Below are 23929 nucleotides of genomic sequence, written 5' to 3'. Positions count from 1 at the left end.
AAGATCATGCATATGGATCTGATAGATGTGGAGTGTGGTGACAAAGGCTGACAACAAAGGCAGCTGACTCTAAACAGTGTCGCAACAAAGGCAGCTGCCTTAACTTATCAGTGGCAGTTTCCGTTCACACCGGAAGTGCCTCTACGAGTTACTGCTGCCACGATTTGAGCTTGTCCTTACTGCAGAAAAGCTGAGCAACATGGAGCAACTGACACAGGTGACATTAAGCTTGCTTAAATTTGTGAAAACTGTGATTGTGTCAGTTGCAGTTTGAAAATTAACCTTAATAAATGTATTTATGTATATAGAGTTTAGAAAGTGCTTTGACAGTAAAGCAAGAAAAGTAAATAAAAGACAAATTACTGTCAGCAGGATGCAATGTGTCAAGGAGGCCAGACAACCAGGTTTAGGTGGTCAGACAGATGGGAGTGATGGGAATTAAATGTATAAATATAGAGCTATGCCACATAAGACCCTATGTATACGTTTTGCATGCAAATTGTGTGCAACTAGAACAATACTGCAGGAAAGGTATGATTGTTATAACATTACAATGAATAAATTATTATCACATTACCATATAACACAACAACGAAACATTTTACAATCTGAGGGTAGATAGAATGTGTTAAAACTCTTCACCACAACATAAGTATTGTATGGATATAAATTGAACCTTTGTCATATTGCCAATGATGAAAATTACATTGCGATAGTTAACAATATTGATTTATTGACCTGCCCTTGTGTAGAAAATAAAAAATTATGAACTCATAAGATAACCCTTTGCCATCCTCTGTGTTTTTGTGTGAGCTACAGATGGAGGATGATTGTGGTCAGAGTCAGAGCAGACGATATCCTTTCCCCCCACGTTTTGTAGCAACTTGTAGCAAAGAACCCTCAGAACTGTATCAAGTAAGGATGTCAATCTCTCTATTACATACGTACATGTAAGTTGTAAACCCCTGTGTGCCGCCATCTTTAACATTCACTCTGTTATTTCACCTCAGATGGCCTTGAGGCACAGCAAATACCCACCCATCCTTCAGACCAAGTCTTTGACTGTGGCAGTTCCTTTTAAAGAGCAGCGTCCTAACCGTACTCCGAGTGAGTCTATCGCAAACAACTTCAGCCCCTATGCCCAGCACCTGAGAATTAATAAGCTCCAGAAGAGACGACGCGCCTTAGCAGAGCCTTGTATCCTTTAAAGTTATCTTATCACACCGTGGTCCAGGTGACAAAGGGAAGCCTTTCTGAAATTTGATTGTTCTTTACTTTGCTTTCTGATGATCACTTAATATTGACCTGGAAACTTCTAAGAATGGATTTTGATCTTAATGAAGCATTTAGCATCTTCACCACTGGGCAGGAGAAATGAAATTAGACCAAAAAGAAGGTAGCTATGCCCTTTAAACAACTAAGTTCATCAATAAATAAGTTTATCTTCCAGCACTTGATCTGAATCGTTCTTTCTTTCACAGGGATACAAGAAACCTTCACCCTCCCAGCAGCCGCCCTATGAGTCCAAAAGAGCAGCTGGATATCATGCACAGCCAAGAGGAGAAGATGAGGGCCACGCAGGCTGAACCTTCTGAGAGAGACTTAGAAGCAAGTATCAGCAAATTCAGTTCAGAGCTGATTGGATTATTCTGAGTCTTGTTTTTCTAACACTGATGACCTGGACTTTTCTCACACAGAGGTATGTGTACTACATCACCAATGGTGTCCCCAGTTCAGTGCTGGCCCCACAGCCAGAGCAGCAGATGATGAACATCCTGCGCCTGCTGCCTCCTGACACTGAGGATACATGTAAAAATATCCCGACTTTGAGGGCTGACCTGAAAGAGGAGGTCAAAAGAAATTATGACTTCAGTCTCAAGAAGAGCATAGGTATAAGACAATAGCTCCAGTGATTAATCAATTATTGGCAGCAGTGCTTTATTTTGACACTTAAAGCATACAGTTTGAATTTTTAACCCTGATTTTATAGTCGCTCTTATTCATTCTCAGTGGACTACATTCTGATGGACCCGTCTGAATGCCAGCGACTGTCCATATCCAACATTCCCAGGCCCTTCCCGAGCAGAGTGATTCGTGCACCTGTGCCCTGGGCAGCTAGTTGCACGGAAGCACAAGGTTGGCAAACCCAGCACCTTTTTACTGTCAGTCCCCTCATGGTCCTACTGCAAGATGTCTGGCTAAACAGGTAATACAGACGTGTAATGTACTGTCCATTCAATGAATACCTCATTTCACTGAATGAGTAGATGGGATTGACACAGGAAATGTATACTTCCTCCAGCTGATACTGCTCATATTGCTTTAGAGCTAAATCACAAGAGCTTCTGGCTGCTCCTTGTCACAAGAGATGTGGTGTCAGATACAATGACAAAAGAATGTCCGAATAATAACTAATCATTTCTTACTACAGCTTCTCAGCCTTGAGATTTGTCACACTTGAGGACCTCTTCTCCACCAGCCTCCCCCTCCTGCCATCTGAGTTTGAAGCGTTTGTCCGGAGACAGTGCCAAAACACCAGAGAGGAGCTGAACCAAAAGTGAGTTATGCCATCTCACCAGGTGGTCTGGAAACAGCCAGTCTGTCAGCGAGACTATAAGTGAGACTCAATTAGTGTAGTGTTGTCTGGTTGGTGTATAGGTCTGCAGTGTGTGTGCACAACCAGGACAGCTAATCCTGTTGTAGGTTCAGGCTCAAGGTTTCCACCTTGTCCACTTTGTTAGACCCGTGTCGGGCTGCCTCTTCAGGGGATTACTTTCCATAGCACCTCACTTAAGGATTGCATTGCATCCTTTGTTGAAAACATGTTGTATAGTTAGACCATAGCAGCCCTGTAGAATGTCTGACTGTGTGACTGAAATGTGAACCGTTTTAATTTGTTGAAATTGGCTGCTATTTGTTTATTTTCATGTTTGGAATTTCTACTTGCTTGGATACCAATATTCCACAGCAGCACGGTTACCCGATGCCAGCCATACTTAATTCAAGGGACATTATGAGTCTCTCTGGGAATGAATAAATGTCCATACGCACCATTAAATAAGTAAAAGATAAAGTGCAGTAACTGGTACAGGCAGCAGAACTTTTTTCGAGTAGACGTAATATTTTGGCTCTGAAACCAAAAACTATGCAGGTGTTTTTTATGTTATGTGACATAAAAAAATCCATTTCTGAATTTGAGTTCAGTTAAATATAAATATTCTAAATGAGTTTCCACTATGATTTTATGTCACTACACACCCATAGTTGTTTAATAAATTATATTATTATGATAAATTATTATATATGTATACAACTGAACTGAACCCATCCTCTAGGTGGCTGCCTCACTGTGCTACACTGTTTAAGACCTTTGAGGGCCTGTGGTTGTCGCTCATACCCGAGAGTAAACAGGAGGCTCCCGTTTGTGCCCGGGAGTTTTTCGACTGTGCGGCAGCTCTCATGTCATTGCAGCTCCGAAGCCTCGTCACGCAATCATTACATGACCTGCTTTCTTTCTTCACAATACATCAGGTCAGTTAAATGGTTGCTGAAATGATACAGGGTGTATGCAACATGTTGATGCTTCTAAGAATTCAGACTTCACGTATCATTGTCTGCCCTGTGTTTTTAAGGAGGGCAATGACTTTGGAGAGGTTTTTGACGAGATGAAGTACATTCAGACTCAGGTCCTGCTGGTTAAGCTACGGGTTGATGAGCCAGGCATTGACTTTTGTCCAAGCTTCCAGGAATGTTGGGACATCATTCACAGAGCCTTCATGGAAATCATTAAGAGTGCTGAGAAGCTACCAAGGGTACAGCATTCCCTCAGCACCACAAACTACTACATATTAAACAAAGTTGTCTATATTTTGTTTTTTATTCAACCCCTGTAATATGTGCTTCTCATTTGACCAGGTGGAGTGTTTCCTCTTTCCTGATATCAAGAACTTCTACCTTCGCACCGTCAATCCTGATGAATCGTTGGTTATAAATGTAATCAATGAAGTTGAGAACGTTTTCAACAGGAACACAGTTGGACCCAAAAAGTAATGAAACATCATCTGTATTTATGTCTTTGCATTATTATTGTTATTATTATTATCACTACTATTATTGTTATTTGTCAAAAAGAAATATTTAAACTACATTTCATTTTTTTAAGGTATTTGAATGTGTATCAAAAATACAGCAATCTACTGGACAATACAGAGAATCAGGAGATATCTGTATTCCTCAAAGAGAAGCACTCGTTAGAAGGATCTACCAGGGTAATTAAACCTTTTCTTTCCTTCTAAAATCTACTTTAAACCTTTTCTTCTCTTTCAAGAAGCATTTACTGTCATATCCTATCTCCCCCTTTCAAGAAAATCGAGAGCATCAATCTCTTGTGGAAGGAGATTGCCTCACTGCCTCTGACAGTGCCTCTGTCCATGTTTTGTCTGTGTGCTGACAAGCTGAATGAAGACCTGTGCGATCTTGCCGAGAAACTGAAAGACAAGATCGTCACGTTTGAAGTGGAAGAGAACCGAGAGTTAAACATAGGGTAAGAGTGAACTCTGTGGTTCAGCATACTGTATGCATTATCCTGTTTGCATACATTTGAAAAGAGACTCAATGTTAAGTACAAGTTATTGTTCTCTCCCAGGATCTGTCAAAAATATAAGGAGATTATGGAGACTGTCAGAGGCACCCCAGAAACTACAGAGGACTTGGTGTCTCTCAACCAGTACATTAAAACGACCAGTGAAGTGACCATTTACAAGCTGATGGATGAGATTCATGAAGCGTCGTACCGCCTCTTCTTCCTCTTGGACTTTGCCACTCTGCCATGTATGTGAAACCTCTCATGGTATCTGCAATTACAGTTGAAAGAAATGACATGTAATGTACACAGACGCTACCACAGATGCAATAGCTAGACCTAAGCCCTATATCCATATGATAGTATGTATCACGAGTGCAAGAAAACAAATTCCTTATATGTCTCCTTCTCTTCCACTTTTCCAGCTGATGACTTGAGGCTGAACTCCCGAGTTTTCCAGTGGCCCAAACAGATCGTGACTGAGCTTGACGACAGCCAGACTCGTCTGGCCGCAATGAGATCACAGGCTGAGGACTATCTCCAAAAGAGGTTCATGCAAAGGACACTTTCCACACCTGTGGTGCAACCACCATAGTTGAACATAGTGTTTGAAACAAATTTCCTTCTTTCAACATAAGAACTTTGTGGTGCCAATGTCATATTGACTATGTCCTGTTTTTTACTCTACTTCTTCTCACCTCCCTCTTATAGTATACTGCAAAATATTTGTTTTATTTATTAAATGTTGTAAATATTAAGCCAATTGTAAAAGCCGACAACTGTAACAACTGCTATATCGCCTTTTGACTGTCTCAGGATATTAGAGTTTGACCAGCGGCTGCAGGAGGTGGACAAGGAGATACAGGCCTTCAAGAAGAAAGAAGTGATGAACATGGAGGAAATAGAAAACAATGTGGAAACCCTCTCTCAAATCACTGCCAACCTTGAGTCTGCTGTCACTGAACTAGAGGTAATAGACACTGCACTAGGACAGTTACAGATGTTTTAGATACCACTAGCGCATGTGTGATTATTATTCTTTTGAACAATATAGATAACTTTTGTAGTCAACAAAATGCAGGTATTTATTTATCGTGGAAACCATATTTCAGAACTAGTAGGATGGTAGCTTGAAAATAGTAACACAATGTCACTTCTACAGAACATCAACACGGAAGAAACTTTGCTGGAGAAGGAGCAAAGCCAATTCCCAATGCTGCAAACCATGATAGTCAACAAACAGCCATTTGAACAGCTCTGGGGCACAGCCCTGAACTTTCAGAACAAGTCTGAAGTGTGGATGAATGGTAGATAACATTTTTTGCCATAGCCACAGTGTGACTGCATTTTATAAGCTCTAGATGGAACAAATCATGACTAGTGGCACGCAGCAAGTGCTAGCAGCATGCACAGTTTTTTTCACATCGCCGTGCTTGCTTTATCATTTCATTCACTAGGTCCTTTCCTTCAACTGGATGCTGAGAAGATCACTGATGAACTGGATATCATGCAAAGGATGATGTATAAACTGGCCAAAACCTTCTCTAGTCTCCCTGGGTCATGTCGTGTGGCCAAAAGCTTCAAAAGCAAGATAGACAAGTTCAGGCTGCACCTGCCCATCCTCATAACCATCTGTAACCCCGGCATCAAAGACCGCCACTGGGAGAAGGTCGAGTTAATATTTTTTGCTTCATTAGATCTTCTGACGCTGATAGAAATCCAGTGCCAGGTTCACTTTGTGTCCTGCATCTCCTGTGATCCATGAAACCATTGTGAATAATTCATGACACTTTGGTCTGCCTACAGATTAGCAGCATTGTGGGTTTTGAAGTCAAACCAGGTGTGAGCAGCTCACTGCTGAATATGTTGGACCTGGGGCTGTCCAAGTTCTCCAACAAGTAATGTCTTTTGCTTACATTGTAGCTTTTGGGAATACATGTAAAGAGCAAAATGAACTCAGAAAGATAAAAAAAAAAAACAGGCCCTGACAGGAAAAAGTGATGGATCTTTTTTTCTTACCTCTGCCCTAGGATGGAAGAAATGGGAGCGGCAGCCAGTAAAGAGTATTCTCTAGAAAAATCAATGGAGAATATGAAAACCGAATGGAGCGACCTCTGCTTCTCTTTCTCTCCATACAGAGATACAGTAAGAAAAGCACACACATATTACCACACGCTGCACATTTACAATAGACCGCTGAAATGTTTAAACACTGTCATTGTTATTTTCTTGTCATTGTTATGCCGGTCATGTTGTCGTCACTGTCTTTAACTCAACTGCCCGTGAGTTTTCACACCGTACATTGACATTGTACTAAACTCACTTTATTTCTTAATAATAGGGTACAAGTATTTTATCTGCTGTGGATGACATCCAAATGCTCCTGGATGACCACATTATCAAGACTCAGACCATGCGAGGTTCACCTTTCATTAAGCCAATAGAGACTGAATGCAAGGTAAGACATAATTCTTTCAAATTAGACACTGCAGATGAACCATACACAACACTCCTGCTCTATGGTGGATACAGGTGTTTTACTGTCTACATCCTACAGGGAGCTGTGGATGACATTATTGTACAAATGATCATTCTAACATAATATGAGTCAAATGGGTAAAATTCAAAAAACTTTGTGTCTGTGGGATTTTGAGGAACATTTTCTGCGTGGGGCTCTGCCACATAAAGCAATAAAATATCTCATTATACTTGTGTTTTCAATAAGAGGTAGTCTCAGGGGAATGAATCCAAGCATAATTTCATGCCACAAGTAATACAATTTCCTGATCTAAATGAGCACAACCTCAGTTGTGCCATTCCACCACAAAAGCCAAAAGCCATAAAAAAGGCTTGGAGATGATTTTAAGCTGAGTCACAACACAGAAATCCTCTGAATCCGTTTTATCATTTTAAAGTTGAACAGACCTGGGTTCATTTGGTTTAATTGTACATTTGTTCTGTATTGCATTTCTTTCTCCATTCTCCTATTTCATATATTTGTGTGTTTTTGTTCAGTTCATTGACCAATTATCTTTTGTGTGATTGTTGAAGCATTTTGTAAACTCTACCTTAGAAATGCTAACACACAACTATAAGATGACAGCTGTTATAATGTGGTTTCTCACCTCAGCTATGGGAGGATAAGCTGCTGAGTATGCAGGACATCCTGGACTCCATGCTTCAGTGTCAGTCTACTTGGCTCTACCTCGAGCCCATCTTCAGCTCGGAGGACATCATTGCTCAGATGCCTGAAGAGGGACGGAAGTTTGGCATTGTGGACGGCTACTGGAAGGATATCATTGCAGAGGCCGTAAGATCCTCTTGACACACAGTTTCTTGTTGTAGTTCACTTGAATGGATCTCACGTACTTCACGTTGACTTCTTTGTTCACACTAACCCAGGTGAAAGATACGCACGTGCTGGTGGCCACAAGCCAGACTAACATGCTGGCACGCCTGCAGGAGTCCAATGTGTTCCTAGATGACATCCAAAAAGGACTCAATACCTACCTGGAAAAGAAGAGGCTATATTTCCCAAGGTTTTATTCCCATTACAAACAGTTATACGACTAATAATCATTTAAACTATTTTGTTTGTAAGCTGTTGAAGAAGATTTGCTCTAGCGTTGTGAGTTTATTGGTATTGTTTCACTATCCCAAAATGTGTATTTTCTTCCTAAAAGCCAAATCGCTACGAATCTACTCAAAGCTTCTCAAATTATATATACTCGTCATTGAAGTCTTCAGTTAAAGTAACAAGGTGTTAGTTTGTGACAAAATTGCACAACTGCTTTTACATACTCATGACTGCAGAAGAGATAAATGTCCAAACCGACTGCTTTAAAACATAGGTGACAACTTTCAGGGTCTTGCTGAGTGTCTGCGTCAGTTTCCTCCGTCTTCTTCATCCTCATCGTTTTCCCCCAGGTTCTTCTTCCTCTCGAACGACGAGCTGCTGGAGATTTTGTCTCAGACCAAAGACCCCCTGTGTGTGCAGCCTCACCTGAAGAAGTGTTTCGAGGGCATCGCCAAACTGGAGTTCACCGAGGACATGGCGATCACTGGCATTGTCAGCTCTGAGAAGGAGACTGTGCCCTTCACAGATAAGATCTACCCAGCCGAAGCCAATGTAAACAACGGACAGATTTGGTTAATTATCTCAATAGTTCTCACATTATTTCACATATTTTCATGTTAAATGGATGTATATGTTATATATATATATATATCGTTAGAAAATAGTTACTGGAGATAACATGGTGAACAACATGTGTTGGACTGTTTTCATTTTATTTTCAGGGTATGGTGGAGAAGTGGCTGCTGCAGGTGGAGAACCTAATGCTGAAGAGTGTTCGACACGTCATCCATCAGGGAGTGACTCAATATTCAGAGGTATTATTTCTATGTATCACTTTATTTTTTAATCTGATGATGATGTTGGTATGGTATAACTGATAATATATCTTGGTTATTACTGGAATGCTATGATTTTTAAGAGGATGGAGTTTTTTTTTATAGCAGAATTAATATGTAGAGTGATAAAAAATGAATGTTTATCATTACTATTTGTTCTTAATTAATTAATGTTGTCGTTTCTTTTCCGTAGGTGCCCAGAAAGGAGTGGGTGTTGCAGTGGCCGGGCCAAGTAGTCATTTGTGCTTCCTCCATCTTTTGGACAACTGAAGTGTCTGAAGCCATCCAGAACAACTCCCTGCCTGTCAGTCTTTATTTTAACTTCCACACACTTTAGAAAGACAACTTGTAAAATTACCATATATTGCATTTATTATACTGTAGTCTAATATGTTTACTGACTTTTAATTCCAAAGGCCTATGTAGAGAAGTGTAACAACCAGATTTCTGACATCGTGGAGCTAGTACGTGGGAAGCTCTCTGGAGGAGCAAGAATGACCCTCGGTGGCCTTACTGTGATTGATGTTCATGGTAATAATCCAAATATCAAATATCCTGGCAAAACCGTTAAAAGGATAACGTGTATTCATCTAATCCAACTCTTTTCTTGGCCAAGCTCGAGACGTGGTGGCCCAACTGGCAGAGGACCGCATCTCCACGCTGAATGATTTTGCCTGGATTTCTCAGCTGCGTTACTTCTGGGAGGGTGGTGATGTGATGCTCCGCATGATCACTACATGCCTGAAATATGGCTACGAATATCTAGGAAACTCCTCTCGTCTGGTCATCACGCCACTCACAGACCGCTGCTACAGGTATAGTTAGTTCTTTTTACCTGTCGATGGAGAGCTGCAAAAATAAAGGTAGTACCAACGATCTTCATCTTCTCATTTGGTTAAATGCCACAGAACTCTAATGGGGGCTCTGAAGTTGAACTTAGGGGGAGCTCCTGAGGGTCCTGCAGGAACTGGCAAGACTGAGACCACGAAAGATCTGGCTAAAGCTTTGGCTAAACAGGTATACCAAAGCTGTTATCAGTAAAACACTGATCTGTACAGTGTGTTTTACTTAGTTTTTTCATTGTTCTGACATTACACCTGTTGTTTGGTTCTAGTGTGTGGTTTTTAACTGTTCCGATGGGCTGGACTACAAGGCCATGAGTAAGTTCTTCAAAGGACTTGCTCAGTCTGGAGCCTGGGCCTGCTTTGATGAGTTCAATCGGATTGAGGTGAGCTCTACCATTGTTACAGCAATCAAAACTGTGTATATGTTAAATCTTACCCAAACAAGTTTTATATACACAGTGGTGTAAGATTAATACATAAATATCTGATTAATTAGGGCCCGAGCACCTCCGGTGGGAGGCCCTATTGTATTTTGAAGGATTTGTATTTCCCTTTTGGGGCTTTTTCAGGGCCTAGACATGCTCAAATTGTTACCAAAGTTTGCAGGGAATTCAAAACCCCAAAAAGTAATTGTATTCTGGAGTAATTTGAAATGGGCGTGGAAAAATGGCTCAACAGCGCCATCTAAGGAAAAGCCCCTCAGTTAGCTTTCACCGATCTTCACAAAAATCGTAGCCCAGGTGTATCATGACCAGACAAACAAAAAAGGTCAGAGGTGCAATTGGAAAAAAGCAACAGGAAGCCCGCCATTTTGACTTTAGTGGCCATATTGGCCTTTTTCCACATTTTTACAATACTTTAGTTTTTAAGCAATTAAATCTTTAGAATAATAAATATGATTTAATGTATGAAATATATTTTAGTTCCATGTAAATTAATGATCAAGATCGATGGCTGTGTATCATTATTTTCATTTCTCAGTCACATTTGGTCACATTGCAATTATCAACTCAAACTCAAAGCTTTGTTTTATGAATGTATTGTGATCATTTATTACAGTTTATTGCAAAACCTTCACAAAAATCTCTTTTACCCAACATGTTTTTATGGGTCACAGGTGGAGGTGCTGTCTGTGGTGGCTCAGCAGGTCCTCTGTATACAACAGGCCATTGCCAAGGACCTGAAGACCTTCCTTTTTGAGGGGACGGAGCTGTCACTCAACCCAACCTGCTCTGTCTTCATCACCATGAACCCTGGTTATGCTGGCAGGGCCGAGCTTCCTGACAACCTGAAGGTACATCATTGTAGCACTAAATGGATCCAACTGTAATGAGAAATATGCAACAAGTAAGAGAGTTAAATATCCTGCTGTTGACAATAAAATGCTGAGAATGGACGTACACCTGTCAATCCTCTCTTGTAGGTTCTTTTCCGCACAGTGGCTATGATGGTTCCAGACTATGGTCTCATTGGAGAAATCTCACTATACTCCATGGGCTTCATTGAATCTCGCAGGTATGAATAGAAAATGTCCTTTTTACGAAATATTTAGTTTAGTTCATAAAACAAACTAAACTCTTTCAAATTTTATTGACAGTCTGTCCCAGAAGATTGTGGCCACCTACCGTTTGTGCTCCGAGCAGCTGTCCTCCCAGCACCACTATGACTACGGTATGCGAGCTGTGAAGTCTGTGCTGACGGCAGCAGGGAACTTGAAGTTGAAGTACCCGGAGGAGAACGAGAGCGTGCTGTTGCTCAGGGCACTGATGGACGTCAACATGGCCAAGTTTCTCGCGCAGGATGTTCCTCTGTTTCAGGTGACACATTTTATACAAAAGGATCTGAAGACCTTCCCAGCAGGTGTTTGTTTACTTTTTCTACACGTGCCTCAGTTGGTTTACTAATTATTCTGTTGAAATCTTCATCTGCTGCCCCACAGGGTATCATCTCTGATCTATTCCCAGGGATTGTCCTTCCAAAGCCAGACTATGATCTCCTCCTCAAGGCTCTCAATGACAACATCGCTAAGCTCAACCTTCAGCCTGTCCCATGGTTCATTGGCAAAATTATCCAGGTACTAAGGAGGAGCTTATCAATCATAAACATTGATTGGCTAGTTGTTATACTTCAACCAAATAAGTGTACTGTGATTTTCTCTGTGTAGGTGTATGAGATGATGTTGGTACGCCATGGCTTTATGATAGTAGGGGAGCCTCTTGGAGGAAAAACGTGTGCGTATAAGATCCTTGCTGCTGCCCTTGGAGACCTTTACAAAGGTAGTGTATTACTTTTTGATCCTAACAAGTCAATAATACACAACTTTTGTTTAATAGATATAATTTAATTTATAGCTTTTACTGTTTTGTTATTAGTTTGTATCATTGTTTATTCCCTCTAATTTTCATCATTTAGCCAATCTGATGGATGAGTTTGCTGTGAACTACTGCATCATCAACCCAAAGTCCATCACCATGGGACAACTGTACGGCTGCTTCGATCCTGTCAGCCACGAGTGGTCTGACGGTGTCCTGGCCACCTCCTACAGGGATCAGGCCATCTCCACCTCAGAGAATCGACAGTGGATCGTCTTTGATGGGCCCATTGATGCTGTCTGGATTGAGAACATGAACACTGTGCTGGACGACAACAAGAAGGTATTACCCATTTTGATGACTTCGTCGTTTAAAAACAGATTATCATGACATTGTGGGTATTGTGTGAATATTCACGATATGTATAGGCTTTACCTTTTGATTTAGCACAGTCAAATGAGAATCCTGTCTTATTGTCTCGTTTTGCCGCTAGCTTTGTCTGATGAGCGGTGAGATCATCCAGATGAGTGCCAAGATGAGTCTGATCTTTGAAACTGCTGACCTGGAGCAAGCCTCTCCAGCTACCGTCAGTAGGTATGTGAATCAGATAAATATATTCTGAAACCTTTATTCAAAGTTAGTGTATTTTTTTTTACATGTAACCTTATGTCTGAAGGTGTGGAATGATCTACATGGAACCTCACCAGTTGGGCTGGACTCCTCTCAGAGACTCTTACATGAACACTCTGCCTGAAAGCCTGAACTCTGAACACAGAGAGCTGGTGAAATGACACACATGCACAATTGGCTCATTGAGGCCTTTTCTGTCTCTTTTCTTATGATCTCATATGATGTGTCTGACTTCTGTTTGTTTGGTCTTAACATCCCACAGATATTGGACATGTTTGAGTGGTTAGTTCAGCCGTGTCTGGACTTTATAGACAGGGAGTGTCGCTTTGTCATACATACATCTCCCATCCACTTGGCCTATAGTCTAATGAGGCTCTATACCTGCCTGTTGGGTTAGTAATAATTACATTTCATTGATCATTTATTGAACAATCAATGCATTTTTTTCTCAGTGTGTTTGTTGACGTTCATGTCTTCTGTATGGCTAGATGAAATTTCTGCATCAGGAACGGATGGCGCACAGGATCTGTCCGGTATGCAGATAACCATGTGGCTGCAGGGACTGTTTCTGTTTGCGGTGGTGTGGACTCTGGGTGGAACCATCACTGGGGACAGTCGCAAGAAGTTTGATATCTTCTTCCGCAATCTGATCATGGGCTCGGATGATCAACACCCTCGGCCGACGAGTGTCACACTTAAAAAGAACAACCTGTTTCCTGAGAGAGGTCAGAAAATGTCCACAATAATGATGTATTATATATAGTTATCTCAATTGAAATATTTGCTTTAATGCATATTTTGTTTTCCGTAGGCACTGTCTATGACTACTACTTCCATAAAGAGGGGCAAGGACAGTGGAACGTATGGACTGATTCAATCTCAAATGCAGAGAATGTCATCCCAGCTGGAGCCAATGTAAGAATGTTTAGGTGACAGAGGTTTCTGCTGCAGGCCATGATTCCTTTAACAATTTTTTTTTCTCTGCCAGGTGTCAGATCTCATCATTCCAACCGTGGAGACAGCGCGTCAGCTCTTTTTCCTGCGGACCTACCTTGCGCATGAAGTACCCACGCTTTTTGTGGGGCCCACCGGCACAGGCAAATCTGTCATCAACCAAAGCTTCTTGGTAGAGCTGCCTAAGGAGAAGTACACGCCTAATTGTATCAACTTCTCAGCCCGCACCTCAGCAAATCAGAGCCAAGATATCATCATGGCAAAGCTGGACCGAAGAAGGAAGGGCGTGTTTGGACCTCCTGTGGGAAAGAAGTGTGTCGTCTATGTTGGTAATTACTTAATAGTATTATTGAAAGAGGATATCACACGAGAGTAAGTGTGTAAGTGTTATTAATTTTAATGTACAGATTAAAGGTAAAGTTATCCCTTTTCCACAGATGACCTGAACATGCCAGCTAAAGAAATCTATGGTGCCCAGCCCCCAATTGAACTGCTCAGGCAGTGGATTGACCACCGACACTGGTATGACAGGAAGGACACCTCCAGACTGAACATAGTGGATGTGCTGTTTATGTCCGCAATGGCGCCTCCTGGTGGTGGGAAGAATGACATTTCAGGTATGTTGAAATAATAGGTTAGGGACTTTGGTGGAGGAAGCAGCACTTAAACTTTGATTAATTTTTTTTTTTTTAAATGCCAGGCCGCTTAACTCGTCACTTGAACGTCGTCTCTATCAACTGCTTTGAGGACGAAACACTGACAAAGATCTTCAGCTCCATCACTGATTGGCATTTCGGCAAAGGGTTTGATGCCTCTTTCAGCAGGTAACTGATATATTTTTTAACATTGTACAATAGAGGAATGCTATGAATTATCTTTGTTCCAAATGCATATTTTGCTTCATGTCCCAGGCTAGGTAAGATCATGATCCAGGCCACGATGGCAGTCTATAAGGACACCATCGACAGCTTCCTGCCAACCCCCTCTAAATCCCACTACATCTTTAACCTGCGAGACTTTGCTCGAGTCATACGTGGTGTACTCCTGACTCCACACACACACATGCAGGTAAGAGCGGAAAAAATAGGGGAAATGTTTAAACAAATTGTTGGGAATTGATCTAACATCTCTTCTTCATATATTTTGTCCATTAATGTCAGGATGGAGACAAACTGATCCGCCTGTGGATCCACGAGGTTTACCGTGTTTTCTACGACAGACTCATTGACCACAGCGACAGAGAGATGTTCTTTGGCATTGTCAAAGAGAGGACCAAGAACTATTTTGATCTGAGTGTTGAAAAGGTGCGTACGTACACACAAACACACACGCACACCTGTTTCTCTTTTGTATGTGATTCATTTTTGCACAGGATCCCTGACAACTACATGTAATGAACTTTAAGTCAGCTACTGAGCAGCACTGCAGGCACAAAGCTTTTAAAAACACTAAACAATTGGTTGGAGAAGCTGCTACCTTGTGTAATGTAGTGATGTTAAGATTAAATACTGTAGCTCTTGTGTTTAATCCTAAATCTCTTCTATCCTTATCCAGCTCCTGAGTCATCTCAGCCCAGATGGCAATGTGGTGGATGAGAGCATCCGTAGCTTGCTCTTTGGTGACTATGGCAAGCCTGATTCGGACACTAAGGCCTACGATGAAATCACAGACTTGCAAGCTCTGCAAGAAGTGATGGAGTTTTACCTGGACGAGTACAATAACCTCAGCAAGACGCCCATGTCTCTTGTTATGTTCAAGTTTGCCATCGAGCACATTTCCCGCATCTGCCGCGTGCTGAAACAAGACAACGGACACCTTCTGCTCGTTGGCATTGGTGGCTCAGGGCGTCAGAGCGCCACCAAGCTGGGCACCTTCATTAATGATTACATCTTGTTCCAAATTGAGCTGACCAAAAACTACAGCCTGTCAGACTGGCGAGATGACCTCAAAATAATAATGCTTAAAGCAGGCATCGAGGGCAAGAGCTTAGTGTTCCTGTTTAACGACAGCCAAATTAAGGATGAGGCCATGTTGGAAGACGTCAACATGCTGCTTAACACCGGTGATGTGCCGAACATCTTTGCTGCTGATGAACGTGCTGATATCATTGACAAAATGCAGGGAATCGCTCGGATGGAAGGGAAAAAGATCGATGCAACTCCACTCTCAATGTACAACTTCTTTATCGACCGTGTGAAGGCCAACCTTCATATTGTACTAGGTAGGTAGGAACATGTCTCGTTTTTCTTTTCAAGTTTTACAAAGTTGTTGTAACTGTGAATCGTTGTGTTCCACAGCCATGAGCCCCATCGGCGACGCATTCAGAAACCGTCTTAGGATGTTCCCCTCCCTTATCAACTGCTGCACCATCGACTGGTTTCACGAGTGGCCAAATGATGCTCTGGAGATGGTGGCCCACAAGTTCCTCGAAGATGTGGAAATGGAGAGTGAAATCAAACTAGAGTAAGGACATAAATAAGTAAATAGTACTTCCAGCTGCTTAACACTGTGCAGTTTGCCCACACGTTGTTTTTATCCTTGCCACAGGGTGGTGGAGATGTGCAAGACCTTCCAGATGAGTGTTGTGGAGATGTCGGAAAAGTATTTCTCCAGATTGAGGAGACACAACTATGTCACGCCCACCTCTTACCTTGAACTCATCCTCACCTACAAGACTCTGCTTACAGCCAAGAGGAATGAAGTTGACTCTGTGAGGAACCGCTACATCGTCGGTCTCCAGAAACTGGACTTTGCTGCATCCCAGGTGAATTATCCCTTAAAGTAAATTCACCATGAATGTTAACTTGTTTGTCCGACTAAATTAATTGTATTGATACATCCCTAAGATCATTTCATAATGTTTACAGGTATCAGTGATGCAGCTGGAGCTAACAGCTTTGCAGCCAGAGCTCATCAAGACCTCAGCTGAGACAGATAAGATGATGGTTAAGATCGAGGCAGAAACAGTTGAGGTGGACGCCAAGAAAGAACTAGTGTCTGCAGATGAGAAAGTGGCCAATGACGCAGCAGCAGCAGCGCAAGCCATTAAGGTATAGCAATGGCATATTTTGCTTATCAGAAAGCATTTTGCATTTTGTAGCTATGTACATATTTAGAGATTGATTACACCACTTGTCTTTCAGGATGATTGTGAGGGAGACCTGGCAGAAGCACTGCCTGCACTGGCAGCTGCCCTGTCAGCCCTGGACACCTTAAAACCTTCCGACATTACAGTAGTTAAGTCGATGCAGAACCCACCAGGTCTAGTCAAACTAGTCATGGAGTCTATCTGTATCATGAAGGGCATTAAACCTGAGAGAAAACCGGATGCTAGTGGCTCAGGTAAAATATTTTAAGCTTTGAATGAATCTTCGTGATGCATAGTGTGCAGTAATGTTTGTAAGATTGAGTACATCAAGTGTTTGTGTTACAGGTAAGATGGTTGATGACTACTGGGGCCCTTCCAAGAAACTCCTGGGAGACCTGAAATTTTTGGATGGCCTCAAAACCTACGACAAAGACAACATCCCTGCTGCCAACATAAAGAAAATCAGAGATAAGTTTATCAACAACGAGGACTTCCAGCCGTCTGTTATTAAGAATGTCTCCTCGGCTTGCGAGGGCCTCTGTAAATGGGTGCGGGCGATGGAAGTGTATGAGCGCATATCCAAAGTCGTGGCCCCAAAGAAGGAGAGGTTGAAGCAAGCGGAGGAGGAGCTGTCGGTACAGATGGCAATGTTGTCAGTGAAGAGGGCTGAACTGAAGGAAGTAGAGGACAGACTGCAGAGCTTGAATGATGACTTGGCGGCCATGATTAAGAAGAAGAAAGAGTTGGAAGAGAACATTGAGCTGTGTTCTGAGAAGCTGATCAGGGCAGAGAAGCTGATTGGAGGACTGGGAGGAGAGAAGGACAGGTGGACCGAGGCTGCAAGGCAACTAGGGATTAGGTAATTCAAAACATACTTATCATGCAGGTTCATGTATTAATGATGATGTGTGATGTAGTGTTCCTGAAGTTTAACATAAATCATATTGGTACTATTTTCCCTCTGCAGATACACCAACCTGACAGGTGACATACTCCTCTCTTCAGCATCTGTATCTTACCTTGGGGCTTTTACAGTAGATTACCGCAAAGAGTGTCAGGAACAGTGGCACATCCTTTGCCAAGAGAAGAAAATCCCCTGCACGGAGGACTTCACCCTAAGCAGCACCCTGGGTAACCAGGTGGCCATCAGGGCGTGGCAGATCGCTGGGCTGCCAGTCGACTCCTTCTCAACAGACAATGGTATCATTGTGTTTAACTCCCGTCGCTGGCCCCTAATGATTGACCCTCAAGGTCAGGCCAACAAGTGGATCAAGAACATGGAGAAGGCAAATAAGCTCACTGTCATCAAAATGTCAGATGACAACTATGTGAAAGTTTTGGAGAACTGCATTCAGTTTGGTACTCCGGTTCTTCTGGAGAATGTTGGAGAGGAACTTGATCCTGTACTTGAGACTCTGCTGCTGAAGCAAACCTTCAAACAGCAGGGTGTGGAGTACATGAAAATAGGAGAGAATACTGTGGAATATTCTAAAGACTTTTCGTTCTACATGACCACTGGACTGAGGAACCCTCACTATCTCCCTGAGGTGGCTGTCAAAGTCTGTCTGCTGAACTTTATGATCACTCCCCAGGGTTTACAGGACCAGCTTTTAGGGATTGTAGTGGCCAAAGAGAAACCTGAGCTGGAAGAGAAGAAGAACCAGCTCATTCTGGAGAGTGCTGCCAACAACAAGCAGCTGAAAGAAATTGAGGATAAGATCCTGAAAGTGCTCTCTTCCTCTGAAGGGAACATTCTGGAGGACGAAACAGCAATTAAGGTTCTGTCTTCTTCCAAGATTCTCTCAGAGGAGATATCTGAGAAGCAAAAAATTTCCAGTGTCACTGAGAAAGAGATCGATGACACTCGCATGGGCTACCGTCCCGTGGCTGAGCACTCGTCCATCCTGTTTTTCTGCATCTCAGAATTGGCCAACATCGAGCCTATGTACCAGTACTCCCTGACCTGGTTCATCAACCTCTACGTGTATTCCATCTCCGAGAGCGTAAAGAGTGATGATTTGACTGAGAGGATCGACAACATTGTGGAGTACTTTACCCTCTGCATCTACAATAACGTGTGCCGCTCACTTTTTGAGAAGGATAAGCTGCTCTTCTCCCTGCTGCTCACCATAGGCATAATGCAGGGTAAGGGCCAGGTTGATGACCAAGTCTGGCGCTTCCTCCTGACAGGTGGCGTTGCGTTGGACAACCCTTATCCCAACCCTGCTACAGAGTGGCTGTCTGACAAATCTTGGTCTGAGATTGTCAGGGCCTCTAAACTTCCAAACCTGGATGGTTTCTTTGAACACGTCCAAGAGCACATCTCCAAATGGAAGAAGATTTATGATTCAGGACAGCCCCATAAAGAGCAGTTGCCTGACCAGTGGAGTGAGTTGGTGGGGATGGACCGAATGGTTGTGATCAGATGCTACAGGCCAGATAAGCTGGTTCCAGCAGTGCAGGATTTTATAGTCGACAACATGGGACAGGCTTTCATTGAACCACCAACCTTTGACCTGGCAGGAAGCTACAAAGACTCAAACTGCTGCTCTCCTCTCATCTTTATTTTGTCGGCAGGATCTGATCCAACTGCAGGTGATTAGCCAAAGGCCTTTTCCCTAATCTACTGATTCATTTATTTTTGATTTGAAAAAGTCAATAATGTATCCTTGCCGTGTTCCTTCAGGTCTGCTGAAGTTTGCTGATGACGTAGACATGGGGGGCGGTAAGACCGAAACCATTTCCCTCGGGCAGGGACAGGGACCCATAGCAGCTGCGATGATCGCCAAAGCCATCAAAGAGGGGAACTGGGTGGTACTTCAGAACTGCCACCTGTGCACCAGCTGGATGCCCGCTCTGGAGAGGATCTGTGAGGAATCAATCACCCCAGAGAACACACACCCTAACTTTAGGTAACAGATTCTACACAGCGAACTTCACTGAAAACAGTCTTTCTTTAATGGTGAGCATGATAAAGCCAAGCATCTTCACTTTTCTTCCCAGGTTGTGGTTAACCAGTTATCCGTCCGACAAGTTTCCAGTCAGTATCCTGCAGAATGGACTGAAGATGACCAATGAGCCCCCTAAAGGAATAAGAGCCAACTTGCTGCGCTCTTACCTGAGTCACCCCATCTCCGACCCCGCCTTCTTTGTCAGCTCCAAGAAACAAGACATCTGGCAGAAGCTCCTGTTTGGTCTCACTTTCTTCCATGCACTGGTACAGGAAAGGAGGAACTTTGGACCTCTGGGTAAGACATTTAATACATTTATCTGCTATTAAAGCCTTTACATCTTTTATTTTGAAGCATTTTCTGCAAAGTCTGGAGTCTGGAGTCTGCTTATCATAGCTTTAATCCATATTTGTTCTAAATACCCTGTTGCTCTTTTTTTTATTTTGTTTTATTCTACAAAAGGCATAAATAAAATGTGGAAAAAATGTGTGGGGTGTGGTAGAACCCAAATGTAACCAAAAATATAATACAAAACTAAAATTAAACAAAATCTTCAATATAGTTTATATATTAGTATGAAAGAGAAAATTATTAAGTTTTCTAAGTCATATTAGTATAACGGAGAAAAATAAACCCTTACCCTATTTTCTCCATTCTCTCTTCAGGTTGGAATATTCCCTACGAGTTCAATGAGTCTGACCTGAGGATCAGCATGAGGCAGATCCAGATGTTCCTGGATGAGTATGCTGAGGTTCCACTGGCAGCCCTCACATATCTTACAGGTGACTTTCAAAGCTGTTTACACAGCAGGTCATTTATTTGCACCAGTGACATGGGCAGTAAAGTGATATCCTCAGTTTTTAGAGTTAATATTATTGGAATTTATTACATTTCTCCCCAAAAAATTCTCATAGTAGGTTTCCAAGTCACAGCTCATACAATGTGACCTGTGGTTCTCTCTTTACATTGACGTCTAACATGATTCAAAACTTTAATTAGAACCTGTCAGTAAGCATCACATAAATATCCCCTCCTCTTTGGTTTTGATGATTGCTTTTATTCTTTTCAAAGGTGAATGCAACTATGGAGGCAGAGTGACAGACGACAAAGACAGACGACTGCTGCTCTCGCTTCTCTCCATCTTCTACAGTTGGGAGGTGATAGAGCAGGAAAGCCATCTCCTGTGTGAGGGAGATCTGTATTACGTCCCAGCTCATGGCCTCTATCAGGTATTGTCTCTGCTAAGTTCTTAATTAATGATACAGTGTGCAGCTGCCAAGTCCAACATTAATAAACAATAAAAAAACACAGCAGTATGGTGATTTCAGTTCACCCACTATACAGTATTTGTCAGGAATTAAATCTAGAGGGGGGTTAGGGTTCCCACTGTTGAAGATTAGTGTCATAAATTAAGTAATCCTATAAACATCCTATCTGATATAGAAATTAATTTTATCCAATGACATTCTTTATTCCAGACATACGTGAAGTACATTCGCAATCTGCCGATTTCTGCCGATCCTTGCGTGTTTGGACTCCACAGCAATGCTGACATCACAAAGGATAATCAAGAGACCAATCAGCTTCTGGATGGAGTTCTATTAACTCTGCCAAGGCAGATGGGAGGCGGGGCTAAGTCTCCTCAGGTTTGCACTGCAAGCAGACAGACCTTTTTGGCTTGTTTCCCAGAGGAAACAGTGTGTGTGTAAACGTGTTGTCTGATATACAACCTTCATCTGTCTTCTGTTGATATTGTAGGAAGTCGTGGATGAGCTTGCAGAGGACATCCTGTCGAAGCTGCCAGCTGACTTTGACGTGAAGATGATAATAGAGAAATACCCTGTCACGTATGAGGAGTCTATGAATACTGTTTTGAGGCAGGAAGTAATCCGCTTCAACAGGTACGTGTGTTGCTGTGTAATCAACAATTCAGCTTGCAAAATACTTTAATTATGACTAATTCAAATGTTCATCCGTATGTCTGGATGCTCCTGATTCTGAGTCACTTTCTCTTCCTGTCAGACTCACACATGTGGTGCGGGTCAGCCTGGTGAACATCCAGAAAGCTTTGAAGGGCCAGATTGTTATGTCTGCAGAGCTGGAGAACATCTTTAACAGCATGCTGGTGGGCAAGGTGCCCGCCACATGGGCAGCCAAGTCGTACCCCTCTCTCAAGCCAATGGGGAGCTACGTGTGCGATCTATTAGCCAGGCTGCAGTTCCTACAAGTAAGAATTATGGCTCTTTCAGGTCACACAGACCTTGAATCAAAAGAACACATTTAGAATCTGACTGGAAATATCAACAAAACACATACTTAGTATTTAAAGACAAAATGCAAGCCTCATAATCTACATGTATAAGAATAAACTCCTCTCTAAATATAGCACAAGATAATTCTATAAATTTAGGTGACGCAGCACTTAATGTCTAGACCATGAATGACGTTGCTTGTTTTCAATATGCTCATAACTATAGATGTGCTTGAATGTGTGTTTTAACAGGACTGGATAGATGACGGCCCGCCTACAGTCTTCTGGCTTTCTGGTTTTTACTTCACGCAGTCATTTCTAACTGGAGTGTCTCAGAATTTTGCCAGGAAGTACACCATCCCCATAGACTTCATTGGCTTTGAATTTGAGGTACGAAATTTCTACTTTTCTCAGTACTTTCCCAATCATAGGTATTTTTTGAGTAATACTCTGCATCGTTTACCAGGTGACCAAAGCGGAGACCCACATGGACGAGAAGCCAGAGGATGGAGCCTACGTTAAGGGCCTTTTCATGGAGGGTGCACGCTGGGACAGGGAGAACATGGTCATTGGAGAGTCCCTCCCCAAGATCCTCTTTGACTCTATACCCATCATCAAGCTCAGACCCGGTGTGATGGCCGATTTCAAACATGAGAACCTCTACGTTTCTCCCGTGTACAAAACCAGCGCTCGTAGAGGGACCCTGTCCACCACAGGCCACTCCACCAACTACGTCATGTCCATCGAGCTGCCCTCTGACAAGCCAGAGAAACACTGGATCAACCGTGGGGTGGCATGCCTCTGCCAGCTGGATGACTGAGATGCAGCTGTTTCTGAAATGTTTCTATATGCCAAAGAGATTCATGTCTGAGCCTTTAATGACCGGAACTGTCTGTGACCGGAATCTTTTATGACCTTTCAATGACTTATTGACTGTCCGAGGACTTATTTTTTGTTTGCTCTATCTTCAAAGGAAACTTATACAAATACCTTTTCTGTGTCTTAATTTGTGTCTCAAACTGCGCATACAGAACCAGTCTGAACTGGCTCAGACAACAGCCTCAGTTCTCCTATATAAGATGCTTGCATTTGACTGTTCTCCATCAACACTCTGAGATCCCTGTGACTCTCTGTGTTGATCCTTTCTGCAGAAAGCTCTCAATAAAATACACAAATTTGGTAATACGGCCTCTTGTATTTTCAGATTTCCATCACAGTTTAAGACTTCCTCCACCAGGGTTGAAATTAAAATAGTCAGAATCCATTTTCTCAATGCAAATCGCAGAATTGAGACACAGGTCCAGCAGCAATGTGTTCTCAAGGTAAACACTAGATAGCAGCAAAGGCACATCAGTATATACCACACGTGTCTCATCCTTTGACAGAGGTGAAGAGTATATGAGGGGTGGCTGACCCACAAATCAAAGTCTTTCCTTGTGTTATTACACCTAAATATGAGATATAGTCTGAAAACAAAGAAAGGTCAGAGATCTATAGATGATTTTAACATTTTAGAGGTTAGAATGAATAGTTGACCAGTGATGATACCGCAGTAAGATCTGAAAAAAGATCTATATACATTAGGAAAATATGGTTTTGTGCATGTTTGTGTAGCTGAAATATGACGCTATAAACAACAAGTATTTCTTATGGGAAATAAATGTCTTCATTTTGAGAAACGGTGCCTGCTGGAACATAAACTTTGTGAACTTGGTGTAAATGATACCGTTTCGAGTCTAATTTGAATGTCGGGGATTACGGACACTTGGATGACACCACAGGAGCGGTATAGAGGCATGTTTATATCCGTCGTTTTTTTTACGTTTAAAGAAGAGGTCGCCATTTACTCCAATTGTATTGGATTTGGCTTCAACGTTGTTTACCCCTGAAACCCTGAAAGTGT

General features: G+C 42.3%; 1 protein-coding gene across 1 annotated transcript; it reads left to right on the top strand.

Annotated features, from left to right (window-relative positions):
- The first annotated feature begins 199 nt into the window (after nucleotides 1-199).
- On the top strand, nucleotides 200-23099 carry dnah3 (dynein axonemal heavy chain 3). Its single transcript, XM_047344239.1, has 61 exons — nucleotides 200-217; nucleotides 820-915; nucleotides 1011-1197; nucleotides 1451-1608; nucleotides 1698-1890; nucleotides 2011-2206; nucleotides 2432-2557; nucleotides 3336-3531; nucleotides 3633-3812; nucleotides 3916-4046; nucleotides 4163-4268; nucleotides 4365-4543; nucleotides 4646-4830; nucleotides 5008-5131; nucleotides 5399-5552; nucleotides 5745-5889; nucleotides 6040-6251; nucleotides 6389-6480; nucleotides 6613-6727; nucleotides 6924-7040; nucleotides 7713-7892; nucleotides 7985-8121; nucleotides 8510-8711; nucleotides 8882-8974; nucleotides 9189-9299; nucleotides 9412-9526; nucleotides 9612-9810; nucleotides 9904-10012; nucleotides 10110-10223; nucleotides 10958-11134; nucleotides 11264-11355; nucleotides 11438-11657; nucleotides 11780-11914; nucleotides 12005-12116; nucleotides 12253-12494; nucleotides 12646-12746; nucleotides 12829-12934; nucleotides 13045-13174; nucleotides 13271-13507; nucleotides 13594-13697; nucleotides 13771-14065; nucleotides 14174-14353; nucleotides 14437-14560; nucleotides 14648-14804; nucleotides 14897-15040; nucleotides 15291-15957; nucleotides 16034-16199; nucleotides 16284-16500; nucleotides 16604-16786; nucleotides 16880-17078; nucleotides 17170-17683; nucleotides 17792-19419; nucleotides 19511-19736; nucleotides 19828-20072; nucleotides 20441-20557; nucleotides 20847-21004; nucleotides 21254-21421; nucleotides 21534-21676; nucleotides 21798-22002; nucleotides 22279-22416; nucleotides 22493-23099. Exons 1-61 carry the CDS (start codon nucleotides 200-202, stop codon nucleotides 22844-22846), a joined length of 12054 nt encoding a protein of 4017 aa, XP_047200195.1. The 3' UTR covers nucleotides 22847-23099.
- The last annotated feature ends 830 nt before the right edge of the window (nucleotides 23100-23929 follow it).

This window comes from Hippoglossus stenolepis, chromosome 17, assembly GCF_022539355.2.
Source record: "Hippoglossus stenolepis isolate QCI-W04-F060 chromosome 17, HSTE1.2, whole genome shotgun sequence".
NCBI lineage: Eukaryota > Metazoa > Chordata > Actinopteri > Pleuronectiformes > Pleuronectidae > Hippoglossus > Hippoglossus stenolepis.
This window is presented reverse-complemented; position numbering and strand designations above follow the sequence as displayed.